Source organism: Trichomycterus rosablanca, chromosome 1, assembly GCF_030014385.1.
Source record: "Trichomycterus rosablanca isolate fTriRos1 chromosome 1, fTriRos1.hap1, whole genome shotgun sequence".
Lineage (NCBI taxonomy): Eukaryota > Metazoa > Chordata > Actinopteri > Siluriformes > Trichomycteridae > Trichomycterus > Trichomycterus rosablanca.
The window spans coordinates 43,683,373-43,697,926 of NC_085988.1; the positions used below are offsets into that span (position 1 = coordinate 43,683,373).

At 39.6% G+C, this 14,554-nt stretch overlaps 1 protein-coding gene across 2 annotated transcripts; it reads right to left on the reverse strand.

The window, feature by feature from the left end:
- Window positions 1–461: 461 nt before the first annotated feature.
- adpgk (ADP-dependent glucokinase) lies at window positions 462–10,291 on the reverse strand. 2 transcript variants are annotated; one of them, XM_063003247.1, is made up of 8 exons: window positions 10,272–10,291; window positions 7,042–7,287; window positions 6,156–6,381; window positions 4,091–4,153; window positions 3,788–3,908; window positions 3,154–3,350; window positions 2,902–3,000; window positions 462–2,361 (listed from the first exon to the last, which is right to left on the reverse strand). In XM_063003247.1, the coding sequence occupies exons 2-8, from the start codon at window positions 7,272–7,274 to the stop codon at window positions 1,795–1,797; spliced, it is 1,506 nt and encodes a 501-aa protein (XP_062859317.1). In that variant the 5' UTR covers window positions 7,275–7,287; window positions 10,272–10,291; the 3' UTR covers window positions 462–1,794. The 2 variants fall into 2 exon arrangements, with proteins under 2 accessions (XP_062859317.1, XP_062859326.1); XM_063003256.1 differs by lacking the exon at window positions 10,272–10,291 and having other exon boundaries at window positions 462–2,358; window positions 7,042–7,175.
- Window positions 10,292–14,554: the final 4,263 nt, after the last annotated feature.

Here is a 14,554-nt window from a genome sequence, read left to right on the forward strand (position 1 = left end):
ATTTCTCAAAATTGGTTCTCAAAATTGCTTGTATGTTTCAGTAAATGTTCTTTCCCTGTTTACGGAGACCTTATGTTGTATATTTTCATTCAATTTTATACAGATATTTTTAAGGGGGGTTGAATATTTTAAGGGGGTTCTGATTGCAACTGTATATAAAATATACAATAAAATATATGCTTACAACTTTGTGGCAACAGTCTGGAGGATGCAGAGAGCCCTGATATTAACTCAGTTGAATACCTTTTGTATAAAGTGGCATTACTCTCCCAAGTGCACACTCTGTTACAAACTCTATCTCCCTATCAGAAAAGTTGGGACATTTAGTAAAATACAATAACAACAAGAATCTATGGTTTGTTTATTCTCTTGCATCATGATTTAACCAACAAACATTTGAAAAAATGCTTTTAAATGTTTTCACTGACCAACCTAATTGTAATTGTATTTTTTTTTTTTTTTATAAAAAAATAACAGCAAGACACTCAAATAAAAAAGTTGGGACAAGGGCAAAAAGGTGAAAAGTTTATAGGATATTCATGTTACATCATTTTCAAACATTCCTCAACAAATTGACTGTTGAGCAGCTGAAGTCTTGTATCAAGCATAACTGCAACAATTAGAATCCTCAGTTACCAAACATGGTGGTTTACATGTCCCTGTCCCAATTGGTTTTGAGTTTGTTGCATTCATTAAATCTAACTCTGTTTATATTTACAAAATACTAAGTTGTTCAGTGAAAACCTTAAAAATCTTCCCCTTTCAACTCAACAATTCACAGATATTTTTGTTACTGCATTTTAAAAAATGCCCCAACATGGGGTTTGTAGATGCAGACTCTTCAGTTTGTTACAAAGTAATGAAGGGCACAGGTTCAAACATATTTAGGTCTGTGTGGGGCAGACAGAAGTCAGACGTGTATATACATGATAAAAATGTGTAATATGATTAGAAATTTTGTTATAATCTTTCACATATCACCAAGTTGAGTGCAAATGTGTGTTAATAAGTAAAATCCATAATCACCCATTTGCAAATCTATCCGCATTCTTAGCTGCCTAGAAATTACACAGCAGTACATTCGTGAAGCAACAAAGTTAGTTTTACACACAGGCTTTATCTGTTACAGATAAGCATAGCATTGACATGCATTTTGGTATCTTATATGGGTCTACAGATATTTGCATGTCATTTTTTCCTGCCATAAGCTCAAATACATTGTTCATGCTTTAATATTATATGGAATGTGTCTGACGTTGCCACAAAGTTTTAGCATGTGTCAAGACTGCTTTCTGTTGACCCTTGCAAATCTTAAAGCACTCATGTGCTTGTTCCCATCCCTAATGGACACAAGCTTGAACCTCTAGTTTAAAAGTTCATGTTAAGGCATTTGTAAAAGAGTGACCTTAGTGTTTTTATTTCCTAGCAGCTTAGGGTTTCTGCATTGCGTTGTCTTTGCTGGTGATACTCACATTGTGCTGCAGTAATCAAGAGCATGTAGAGGGAAAAAATCTACTCAGTGCAATACATTGATAATATTTATAAATCAGACTACAAAAGAAAACTTCACTGAGTGTGATGTCTTCATTTAAAGACATCCTCTCCTCCTCTATTCTCATCATTGTTCACAATAAAAACTGAGTGCAGCACTACTACAGCAGATAACTACACTGCTTTCACCGTCCAGCTGGTTGGAGGCTTTGCAACAGTTTTAGAGTAGATCAAAAACAAGGAAGCTTTATAAATTTGAAATTGGACCTCAGAGACTAAATACATCAATGTCAGAGTCCAGTTTTACTCTGTGTCCAGCTGTGCCACAATCTCAGAGTAGACCAGTCCTTCGGCTGAGATGGCATCTCCAAGCCCTACTGTCCGCAGGGGGCGTTTGCACACAAGTACAGGACTGAGATAAAATGAGATGTTTCCTCTTCGCCAAACTGTGACCGGATTGGACGGGTCCAGCACTAAGCTCTCTCTGGGTTCGGAGAAAGAGCTGTAGAAGCTGAGCGGAGCCTTTAGCCCTACCTTAGCGACATCCACGGCCTGTAATCCGCAAGCCTGCGCGCTGGCTACGCGTGCCCCAGCCGCTACTGCTTCGCGCTGGTTCCCCCAGTGACCGTCCACTGTAGCCAGCACATGATAGGCCAGAGTGTGGAAGTGGATGCGGGTCAGGTGAGCCTCCGAATCCTGGTCTGCGTGACCATACTGCTGCAGGATCCAGAGTAGGATGTCGGAGACACGGCCCACGTCAGGAACGCCATTCCAGGAAGGGAGGTCAGAGTGAGGGCCTTCTCCAGCCTGAGACAGGAAGAGCAGCTCCTGTTCGTTTAGCCCAATAGAATTCACCATGGGCATGACCTGCTAACGAGAGGGCAAATAATACTGAATGTGGTACACATGCGTGGAATGTAGCAGGTACTAAGTGCTTCTTCCAGGATTTCATGAAGGTTTATGATTGCTTTGTGCTTAGGGGAGTAATGCTACTTAATCCTGAACTAAAGTGCAAGGGTTGTTTGTATTAGGGGTGTGTACACAAAAACTTGACTTATTACCCTACAGGTAAGTAACTACAGGTGATAAATGAACCACTGTGCAAATGGTTCTCACATGACCTGAAAATGTCAAGAGAGGTGATAAGGCTGTCAAAAATATCTCAGAAAAATATTATAGTTGGTATATAGAATGGCACTCGGGTGGCACAGTGGTCTATTACGCTAACCACCAATGCTATCAGCAAGGAGGGGGGTTTACACAGACATGATTGTTTTGTTGGATAGGGGTTGCACAGTGATTCCTGGTGAAACCAGACCCACTGCAGCCCTGACCCGGATAATGCTGTTTATGAAATTGAATTAATAGTAATAATTAATAGTAATATCTCTATTAAACCTACACATTTACCTCCTGCATGATGCTGCTCATGTAATCTTTATCAGTCATGCTGGCCAGCTCCAGATGGATGGGTGCCTCGCTGTGAACGTCTGAGATGGCTTGCACAAACTGTAGGAGGAGAGATTAAATGGTCCTCTTACATTCAGACAGACATAAACTTGTCTTCAAGCTCAGCAGCACAAAGCTCAAAACAAGCTTACGCATCAGTAAGCCAGCCAACTTAATTAAACCTGCTTTCCTAGCATTAAATGCACAGCACACCTCTTTGAGTCTGTCCTCCCAGAGCTCCCGGCCCATTCCTTCCATCATGTGAAGTCCAGACAGCACAACCAAATCAGGCTTGAACTCCTCCAAACTGGCCAAGAATGTCTCCAATGCGCTCATCTCACCATTGGATACATCATGTGAGAAGATAAAACGGCTGGCTTGAGGGGCCCGGCTAGATCCCCACTGCTCCCCTGAACAAATAAATTGACAGATTACTTTACTGACTGACAACCCAGGTTCCAGGCCAGACATCCACAAATACATGATTGGCTTTGTGTGATAGGGCTAAAGACCTGTGATGGATTGGTGACTACGGATAAAGCGACTGATAAAAATAAAATAAAAAGGGAACATTTCATTATTTCATAGTGTTGTGTCTATGAACAGTAACACTGACAAACATGTATATACAGCCTAGTGCACTGATAAACAAATAAGCAGTTTCCATGACCATGGTATACATGTTTACATGTGCCATTGAAACTACAAACCATTTACTATAGCCAGATAAAGGCCATTAAAAACTAATATCACAATATAAAAATATAATATAAAAATGGTACAAAATGTGAGAACTCTTTTTTTTTATCTGGTCATTGATGTAAAAAATGGAGGAATCCACCCTGACCTGCCTTGTACTCCAGAATGAGGTGGTATTCATCAGTCTCTTGAAGTGATTCTGGAGGAACAACGATCTGTTCATCCAATAATTCGTGCAGTTTAGGTCCTACAGGGCCACACAGGAGGACCTATGGTAAAAACAGTATTTTTATATGCACAACTTTATATAAAGAATGTGCTTGACAAAATTTTTTGAACATATGAATGTAAGTGTAAAAAGCACTTGCCCTCTTCCCATTTTAATTTTTTTCACATAAAAAAAATATTTACATTGACGTCTGATGCAAAAAACAAAAAGGCTCCAACTCACCACGAGCTGAGGGTAGGAAGCAAGTTTCTGGCCAATCAGAGCAGCGTTTCCTCCCACGTAGACCTTATTTAAGAAATTAGGAAGCCGCTGATTATAAAATATATGCATTGTACAGAAACAGCACATAAACAGGACGCTTATAGCATTACAAAAGAGAATCAGTGGTCACAAGCAAGTATCAACAAACACTATACATTGTGATTTTTCAATGCCATTATGTCTAAGCTGCTATCTTTTCAAAATCATTTAGTCCAGTGTTCATTTTGCCACGCCATATACACTGATAAACCAATATATTAAAAATGTGCATAGTAATGCCTATTTTGTTACAACATGTGAGGGTCAAGGATAAATTAAATGTTGGGCTGATGGTAGTACATGCGTTAAATGCAGCAGATCAGCATAACGTCCTGAGTGACTTTGATATGGACCAAATTCGACTGGAATGAACCATCTCTGAATTAGCAAGGGGTGCTCACAGGCAGTCATGGTGAGTACCCACTGGCAGCGGTCCAAAGAGGGACAAACCACAATCCACCAACAGGCTGTTGGGCAGCAATACTCATTAATGTCAGAGGACATGAAGGCCATTATGTCCAGATCAACAGAAGGATCACTGAGATAATTTTAATGCTGGTGATGAGGGTAATGCGACAACACACAAAGCATCAAACACTACTGTGTATGGGGATGCTCAATCACAGATCAGTCAAAGCACTTTTTGACTTTTGACATCAGAGCAATGAAGGAGGGCTACAGGTTTGATGAATCCATGGACGGCCAGGTACATGTGCATTGTTTACCTGGGGAAAAGATGACACCAGGATGCACTGGAGGACCATCCACCTCACAATTTACAGAAGTTGAAGGACCTGCTGGCAATGCCCTGGTACCAGATACCATTTCACAGAACTCTTTCTAATGCCTTGTGGAGTCTATTTTGGCTCAAAAAGTGGCAACAAATATGAGGTCATTTTATAGAGCCATGTGCAGATTGTATTCCAAACACTCTTTCTGATAATGTTTCCACATTCTGGCATGACATAACCCTCATACACAGTGCTGGCATGTTTTGAACACCAAAGGGTCTGTACTTGCTCCTCTAAACCTTTAAGGTAAGTTTTAAAGTGCAGACTGAAGATCTTTACCTCTTTTATCATTTAAAGAACTTCTTGCAAAGTACTTTGACATTCCCCTACAAACCAATCCGGACTCGTATGCCAGCCTTTCTATTATTAAATACAAATACAAATGTAATCAAGAAAGCAGCAGCTTTGCCCAAGGCTACAAGTATTAATTACTGTCGACCAGGCAAATTTAAATTTGACACAGAAACTCAATCCTCATTGGACTTCATTCAATATTTAGAACTTCCATCTCTTGGGAGGCAGCATGTTCTGTACTGGTCTCCAAATTAACCATGTCTGTACATGTCTGTTTTTTTACAGGCTTCTGAAGAACTTATGATCCCCCTGGTTACATTTTCAGGCCTTTCTGATTTTTTAAAGTGTTACAAAGTTTAAACAACATTAAATATGGTATTCTTTTTCAAATCTGCTAAATGTACTATAGACAAAAATTAAACAAAATATGCCACGACTTTTGCACTTGTTTTTCCCCACTAGTATGTTTTATACTGTCGATAAATTGTAACTGTGTATTAAAACGTATATATGTTTTAAAGACACTTGGGTGGCGCAGCGGTCTGTTATGCTAGCCGACAACATGTGCTGTCAGCCGGCCAGGCATTATTGGATGTGTCTGGAGGGGTGAAGCCAAAGCCCTGCCCAGGGTATTCCTGCCTTGCGCCCTGTGTTTCATAGTGGAACTGTACCTGATGAACCTGATAAAAGGGTTGATGTACATCAACCTTATAACAAAGTAAGGGCAGTGTCAGACAGCGCACAAACCAGAATGACCTAATTGTGTAATACTTGTGCAGGTCTGCAAACAATAGGGCAGTTGCAATACAGCTGTACTGTTACTACACATATGATGGCTAGACTGTTGATTGCCCCCAAAATAAGGTGCAACACTAATGTTAAGACTACAAAAGCCACCCTACCTGAGCACCAGGATATTCAGCAGCAGCCCGTGCAATCCTTTGGAAGACCTCTTTATCTGAGAAGAATCGTTCCGCAGCTGCACCTCTCTCCATGAAGTGAATAAAAGTCTCTTTCAGGTCTTCTTTGGAGTGTAGTATATCATGGTCATGGCCAGATCCTGGGTCTATACCCAAAGCCTGAAGCAAGCTGACCCCGGACACCACCACGTCAATACAGGCATTTACCCTGAGGTAACGAGGTCAGAGATATGTTATAATGTAACATAGTATCAGCAATTGATAAGAAACCAATTCCTTACTACAACAATACCACACTCAATAGGTTTTTTAGAAATGTAATCTTATCTCAAAAGTAGACACCACCTAAATGTCTGTGAACATTTGTGTTGATTAACTGTGCTGACTGACAACCGGTCACGATTTTTACATAAGTGATATGCCTTATTTTAATAGAAAGTCACATAACTTGTTTAATGGCATTTACAATTACATTTAAAATGAAACACAACTGAACTTAAGTAAATGCAGGTATTCTAATCCCCCTAACAAGACTGAAGCAGTATAGTATGGATAAAAATTGTTTTGTTTGAAAGCTCCCCTCCCCTCATGTCTACTGATAAATTGACTACATTGTTTAATGTAATTACAACAGTTAAATACAAGCCCAATGGTCCAATTTTAATATTTCTATACCTTACTTCATTGTCCAGTGAAGGAAAGCTAAAAAAACATATTGTCATTTTAACACACCATGAACCTGAGCAGAACAAAACAGTTAATAAAAATAAAATAACAGCAAGTTGACCAGACTTAAATTTCCAATAGCAGGGAAAATCATGTAATGATCAACTTTTTTAAATCAGTCTGGTAGCTCACAAAAACTCACCCGACTGCTATTCGACCCCACTGCTTTGTAGGAGCAGTGATAAGGGTGTCCCAGGCTCTAGAAATGGTTTCTTCTAGACTAGGTGTGTTAGTCTCATAGCCTATAGAGTGCAGCAACTGTGGAACAGCCTGGGTAACAAGACGCCTCACAGACTCCTGTAGTTGTGGGTTTGTGTTATAGAGGTACCCTAATGCAAAGGCTATCAGAGCCACCAGAGCAGCCTTCCTCAACATGGCTCAGCACAGACTGAAACACAAAAGAAGCAATACAAACATTACAATAACACACAAGTCTCAACAGGTTATGATTTTTGTAGGTTGACAGGTTTTGGTATTTGGTGATTTCAGGTTGACACTTGTGAAATATACCAATGATACAAAATGCATAAAAAACACAGCAAGTGAAAACAAACTAGACATAAACTGAAATATATTTAAACACTACTTTCTTATTTACAAATGTAAATGCTTATTTAAACTATAAACTGGCAATTTTGTTCAATGAACAATATATTACATCATTTAGTACAATACAGCTGTTGGTCTGATCTGTATTCATGGCTCTTAATAAATGCTTTAAATAAAATAAACCATTACAACTTGCATAATTAGCAGTGGTTTAGCTTGGGTGTATATTTACATTACTGTACTGCACCAGAAAATATATATTTGGACAGCACAGAACATAGATTTAGCCCTGCAATAGTTTGGTACCGTGTCCGGGGTACTCATGCTTTGCAACCAAATTGACCCACCATGACCAGGATACAGTGATTACAGTGATGAAATAAAAGATGCACCATCTACTGCACATTATATGGTGAAAATGTAAGGACATCTGGTGAAATCTGTGTAGGTCAAGGCTGGAAACCACTGTTGAATGTGCAAGTCTTCAGACAGCACTGAATGAGAAACTGTCATGCTACTGTGATAAATATAGCCACATAGGCTTAAGAGTACTTAAAAAAACACCTAACACAACTTTGCACTTCATCAAGTGCACAGTCCAGCACTTCATCAAGAAATGCAACCTAAAAGTCTATTATGCAAAGAAAAACTATACAACAATTCTATGCAGAAAAGCTGAATTCTGTGGTCCTGAGCTCATCTCAGATGGACCGAAAGTCAGTGGAAATGTGTGCTTTGGTCAAATTAATTGACATTTCAGCTTGTCTTTGGGTTTTACATGCCAAGGACAATCGTTCTTTCAACAGCAAAATGTCCAAAAGCCAACATCTATCACAGTATTGGGTACATCAGTGCCCACAGCATGGGTGACTTGCATATGTGTGAAGGTACCACTAATATGAAGGCATTTATATAAATTATAGTAAAACACATACTGCCGTCAAGGCTACTGTTTATAATCAAGTTGAAAAAAACTAATACAACTACACTAGCAGTTGTAACAGAAACATAGTTGGCTTAATTAAATCTGGCTCTTGTGACATTTAAATACTTGATTAACTTTGTACCATTTGCATGTTCAGCATTTAGCAGACGCTTTTATCCAAAGCGACTTACAGTACTGTGACAGTATACTGTCTTAGCAATTAAGGATTAAGGGTGGGGTGGCCAGCCGTCCGGCTTTAGGTCGGACAGTCTGGTTTTTCAACTGCCAGTCCTCCGCCCATGCAACGCTAGGACGGACACTTAAAAATCCTCCTTTTAGAGTGAACTGGTTAAATTTTTTATCAATATTATCCGTCATGCCGCTCAGGTGGCGCAGCGGTAAAAAGAAACGCGCTGCAACCAGGGCTGGATTCTGAGAAGCGTCGTATCGAATCCAGCCTTGCTTTACCGGTTCGAAGCTGAGTGGCTATATGAGCAACGATTGGCCGGTTGCTCATGTGGGGGGTGGGACAAAGAACCGGATGTGGGTCTCTCTGTCAGAATGCGATTGCGTTCTCTGCCGGCTGATTGGAGGCGCTTACACAGAGATGGGAGAGGGTGCCCTTAGGGTGTGTCTCTCCGCATGCAACGCTAGGTGGCGCCAAACTCGTCAATGTGTGGGTGGCAAAGATGCATCTGGCTGCTGCTCGTGTTTCGGAGGGGATACAAGTTAGCTTCAATCACCTCCGTCAGGGCAGGGTTCGGCATAGACAGAGAGGAAGCACGATGCTAATTGAACAATTGGATGCGCTAAAAGGGGAGAAAAAGGGGTAAAAATTAATAAATAAATAAAAATAATAATAAAAAAAATATATATATATTATCCGTCACTGGCTCAGGTACATGTCAAAACAAATGCTCTCCCACCACTGGCCAGTCGCAGAAGGTCTGCCCTCTAAATGCTAGTCTGTGATTGGGTGGTTGAATTTCGCCCGCTCGCTCTGTTCTGCATACACCTCTACTTGAGTCAATTAGTGAACTTATGGAGGCAGCGAGGAACAGACTTAAATATTAAAAGTAGACTCGACATTTGGTGAGTAAAACAGTAATTTGTTATAGAATTTTTGCTTAAACTGGTCAAAAACTTATATGGGTTATGGTTTCATTCTGTGTGTTGCAGTATCATGTCCCCCTGTTCCTGGTATGACGTCCTCCTTTTTGTGACTATGAATGTGGCCACCCTAATTAAGGGCATTGCTCAAGGGCTTAACAGTGGCGGGGCTTGAACCAGTGACCTTCTGATTACTAGTCCAGTACATTTACCTCTAGGCTACTACTGCCCACGTTTCTATAGACATTTATGGGTATGACTGTGACATATCACTGTTTGTAAACTTCATTTTTATGATAGAGAGAGAACTTTAAACTTAAAGCAGGTATATTTTGGGAAATAGTAATTGAGGGGATATGGCGTCCAGCCAGGTGTGACGTCACTATACCGTACCTATACCGAAATCTTGTTTAGTCTAGTCAACAATACCGTGATACAGAATGCTTATATCGTCCCATCCCTACATTTTCTCAAAAGCTTTTAAAGTATTGAAGGTATTTGTTATGCACTTGTAGATAAAATCATGTACACAAGAGCGTGCTGCAGGTTTGTTTAATATAAAGTTTACTCTGTGTTGAATAGTTTTTACCAAAGTTACTGAGCTAACATGCTAGCTATTAGTGCACCTTCATACAGAGAGGTAATGCTGTTTGGCTAGCAAACTGGCTAACTAACTACAACAAGCTAATGCCGCTTACAAGCTAATAAAACATGACATTACGGTGCTTCGTTTAAATAAAAAAAATTAAGACGTTTATATCTACAGTTAAAACGCATTACACACTGACCTGGAAGCTTATGTGAAAGTGTATGGCAGCGCTCCGTGACTCAGGCTGTTTGCTGAATGAAGTACCGGCGCCACGTCTGAAGACGGAAACGCTCGCTGAGTTTAGTGTAACAGCGTAGCCGGCTGAGGCTACAACACAAGATACGCGCTCGAGTTTCTCATGTCGTGTTTCAGAATCGTACTAAGGGCTCCGTACAGAATCAAATAGAACTCGTAAACAGTTCAGAGTAACTGAGTGCTGAACTGCTGGTACAGCATCTGTAGGCTATGTAGTGTTCATATTTAATTACGTTTTATTCAGTATGTATAAATATATACAAACACATAATAAAAGTCTTGAACAAAGACATGAGTGTCGATCAATAATTGAGCAAACCAAAGTACAGTTATGATCTACAATTACTTGTAACTGTATAAGTTAGACCTTTATACATCACTAGACCAAATAATTTATTTAAAAAAAATTGTACTTATTTGCAAGAAAATTACTTCAGTTCCTTGATAACAATTTCTTTAAATAATAAATTAATTATGTCATTATGTCATACAACCCAAATGTATATTCTTCTTCTTGTTCCTCAGCCTTTGTCCCGTTTTTCGGTTACGGGGTCAGCAATTCCGGCTTCTTCCCGTCAGGGGTCGCCGGTGGGATTTGGCACAGTTTTACACCGGATGCCCTTCCTGACACGACCCTCCCTATTCATCCGGGCTTGGGACCGGCACTACAATGCACTGGTTTGTGCATCTAGTGGCCAGGTACCTATAGGACAATTCAATGTTTCCAGTTAGCCTGGTGGCATGTTTTTGGACTGTGGGAGGAAATCCACGCGGACACATGGAGAACATGCAAACTCTGCACAGAAAGGACTCGGACCGCCCCACCTGGGGATTGAACCCAGGACCTTCTTGCTGTGAGGCGACAGTGCTACCCACTTAGCCACCGTGCCGCCCCACAACCCAAATGTACTGTATATTATCAACAACCAATGTCTTTAAACTGTTAACAAATAGTTTTATTTTAACATTTGCTGATTTTCCTACCCAACATCTTTTACTTAGTAGTTAGTGTGTTGTTTATTATATATACAGTATATACTGGGGCACACCCACTTAGGCATGATTGTTATGAAAATAGTTTTATGTAAATATGCTGTATGAATCATTGGAGTGGGCGTTTTTAGTTACATGCCTAAGGCCCTACCTAATTCACAGCCATGAAAATCAAGTCACAGACCATGAAATAAGCAGTTTCCTGTGTAATATGCAATTTGCTGTAAAAGTCAAAATTTAAGGTTCATGCTTAGCGATTTGACATTTTTCATTCGCATAGTGTATGATATATTAGGCGCCCTAGCAATTTTGCGGTAATTACATTAGTGTAACAGACTTTTCTGTGGTGTAGTGTGCTGACAATGTTTGACGTATGTGTTTACAGATTGAGTGCATGTTGTCCCTTTGGTGATTCCATAGTCAAAGGAAAAAGTGTGCTTCTCTACACACGTGAACATCTCTCTGCTGCGATAGTTTGTGTACAGTTTATTTATTTCTTAATAAACGCATCAAACTCTAAAGACGCTCAGTTACACTAGAAACTGGTTAGACAAAATGTTCAAGATGTCAAAGTCAGTTTAAATGAGTTTGGAAAACTCCTAACCGATTATGAGGACGAAGAGGAGGATGTGTCAGAGCACGAACAAGATTATTTGTCTTTGAAAGGGACCTATTAAGGTAGGCTGACTGTGTATTGTAGCTTCCATTGATTCTATAATTCAATTTATGAGTGTTATTTAACATTTGCCGTGAAATGTGGCACTTTAAAAATCCGAGAAACCTGTGATTTTTGAACAACAAGGTCTTTGAAATTAAGCACATTTTCCCATAAATTTAGTAGGGCTGTCTCTGTGTTTTGTTGGGGTTGCCTTAGATCAGGGGTGCCCATACTTTCGTGGCTTGAGATCTACTATTTTAGCTGATAGGTCATCACGATCTACTTTTTGAAAAGGTTGGCCTCATCCTTTTTCAAAAAAGCTTTGTCACTCATCTTCAAAAACAGTGTAGGTTACAAAGGGAAAATGCAAAAATGTCGCAAACTGGCTACTGATAAATGAAAACTTTCTAGATTTGCAGTGCTTTAGGTGAGCTGACCTGACACGTTGACCTGTTTGAATGAGGCACAATCTAGCAGTGTGCACTGTGCAATCGACTGGTCATTCGCAATCAACGTATTGGGCACCCCTGCCTGTTCGTAAATTGAAAAAGCTCGACAGTAATTGAAAAAGCTTTGTCAGTGAAATGTTGACTGCTTGCCTCTGAGTTTACCCAAAGCTTACATAGTTACGCAGATTTCTCGATGTGCTCTGAAAACATACATGGAACAAATGATCACATGTAAAAAAGTAGTATATGACATGACAGCAGAGCACAAACACGAGGCATCTTTTTCTTCAGTAAAATAAAATATTGTATAGAAAAAGAAGAACTTTCAGAAATACCCATAAATGTGTTGCACTTGTAAGTTGCTTTGCTTTCACCTTTTTACCTTTTCATTCCAAACCCTCCTGATGGGGTTCGAGTCTGGAGTGTGTGCTTGCCATTTTTTGGTTTGTAGCCTACCATTTTGTTCTTTCTTTAAGGTAGTTCTGACATAGTCTGAATGCATGGGTCGGTCATTATCACAGCAAAATATCTATGTAGGTCAGGATTCAGGTGACTTTGTGGTGCCAAAGGGGATGGGGGAGAGTTAGAAATATTCTAAGTGAAACTGACAGGGGTCCTAAAATGATCAGAACATCAGTTTTAGTTTTCTCTTCATCACCATTAAAAGAATGTTTTATTTTTAACTAAACTAACTCTTGTTTGGCAAAAAGTGAGGTATTATACACCCCCCTCTATTTACATGAAATGGTTTGGTCCGTCCTCAAACCTGGCATAAAAATACTGGCTAATTTTGAACTGCTAATGAGGAGTGGAGTGTTATGTCTGTTTTTAAAGGAAAATCTGGTTACCAAAATGGAAAGAAAGAAAACTAAGACGGGAGGAAGGAAAGAGAAGATTTTTTTTCATTTAAGAGTTAAATGACATTTAAACTGCTCTGTGATGGATTGGCGACCTGCTTGGGGTGTTTTCTGATTAATGCCCAGTGAATCAGACCCACAGCGACCCTGACCAGGATAAAGCAGTGATAAAACAGACAATGAATGAAGGCAACCTTTAGCACTTTCCTTATAGAGAGTATTAGCTCTGCATTAAATAGTATGCACTGTATCCACTGTATGCACAATGTTGCATGCATGGGGCCCAAATCCCTGGCAGCATCTCTTACAGGCCATCACGCTTCCTCCTCTATATTTGACAGATGTTGTCACATACTGAGTAATGAACCTTTTACATACTCGGTGACGCTACCAGTTGACTCTAGAGAACTGATTGATTAACTAACCACAAGGGCAATCAATATTCATGTCGAATAATTTAGCCTCTTGAGTAAGAATTTTTTTTTTTTTTTACAAATATTTTCATTTGTGTGATATTTAGTTTAATGATTTAAAATAATTAAGTATGACAAATATGTAGTAACACAGACAATTGTAAAGGGGGCAATAACTTTGTAACACCATTCATCACAAGGTCACACTGTTCCTCGCAAGGTGCTCTTTTCTTATTGGTTAGTTGATGCAGTTTTCCTTTTATACCAGTAGGTGGCAGTATTATCTAGGTAAAACCGTTTGAAAGATCAAAGCTGTAAAATGCGGTTAATTACTTAAATATATTACCTTTATCTTTATTTAATATTAATATTACATGGTTTCCTGTTGTTGTTGAGTGCTATGATAATTAAATTTTTAACATTGTTTGAACCTACTAAAAATACCAAAAATAGTTTAAGATCTTCACTGCCAGTTTTAATTGAACTGTCGAATGTAATTAAGACATCTAGCCTAAATTGTTTCATTGTTCCTTTGTTTTTGTTATTTGGCTATTACCATATATACATTTTCCTACTTTTTATTTTCACCTTTGCTTCTGCAGACCTCCACTCCTGACCGAGTAACTAACACTCGCCCCCTCCGACATGTATGCAGTAGCCAACCTCTTTTATTCACCTGCACTGATCCCCGTCATTCACAGACTCTCTTTAGGCTCCATTTGATCAGCCAGCAGAGGTCATAATTACAGCCCTTCCTCTCCCAGACTAGCCAATTATGTCTGTGTAGGCGCCGGGGCGGTCGTTACCCGACCTGAGATTCATACTCGCAAGCTTGAGATGTCAGCACTGATGGGCTA

Excerpts from the sequence above, each read along its gene's own strand:
- adpgk (XM_063003247.1), bottom strand. The coding sequence starts at position 7,274 with ATGTTGAGGAAGGCTGCTCTGGTGGCTCTGATAGCCTTTGCATTAGGG. Across the intron at positions 6,382-7,041 it reads TGGGGTCGAATAGCAGTCGG|GGTAAATGCCTGTATTGACG; the intron begins GTGAGTTTTTGT and ends TCGTTACCTCAG. Across the intron at positions 4,154-6,155 it reads CTGAATATCCTGGTGCTCAG|GTCTACGTGGGAGGAAACGC; the intron begins GTAGGGTGGCTT and ends TTCTTAAATAAG.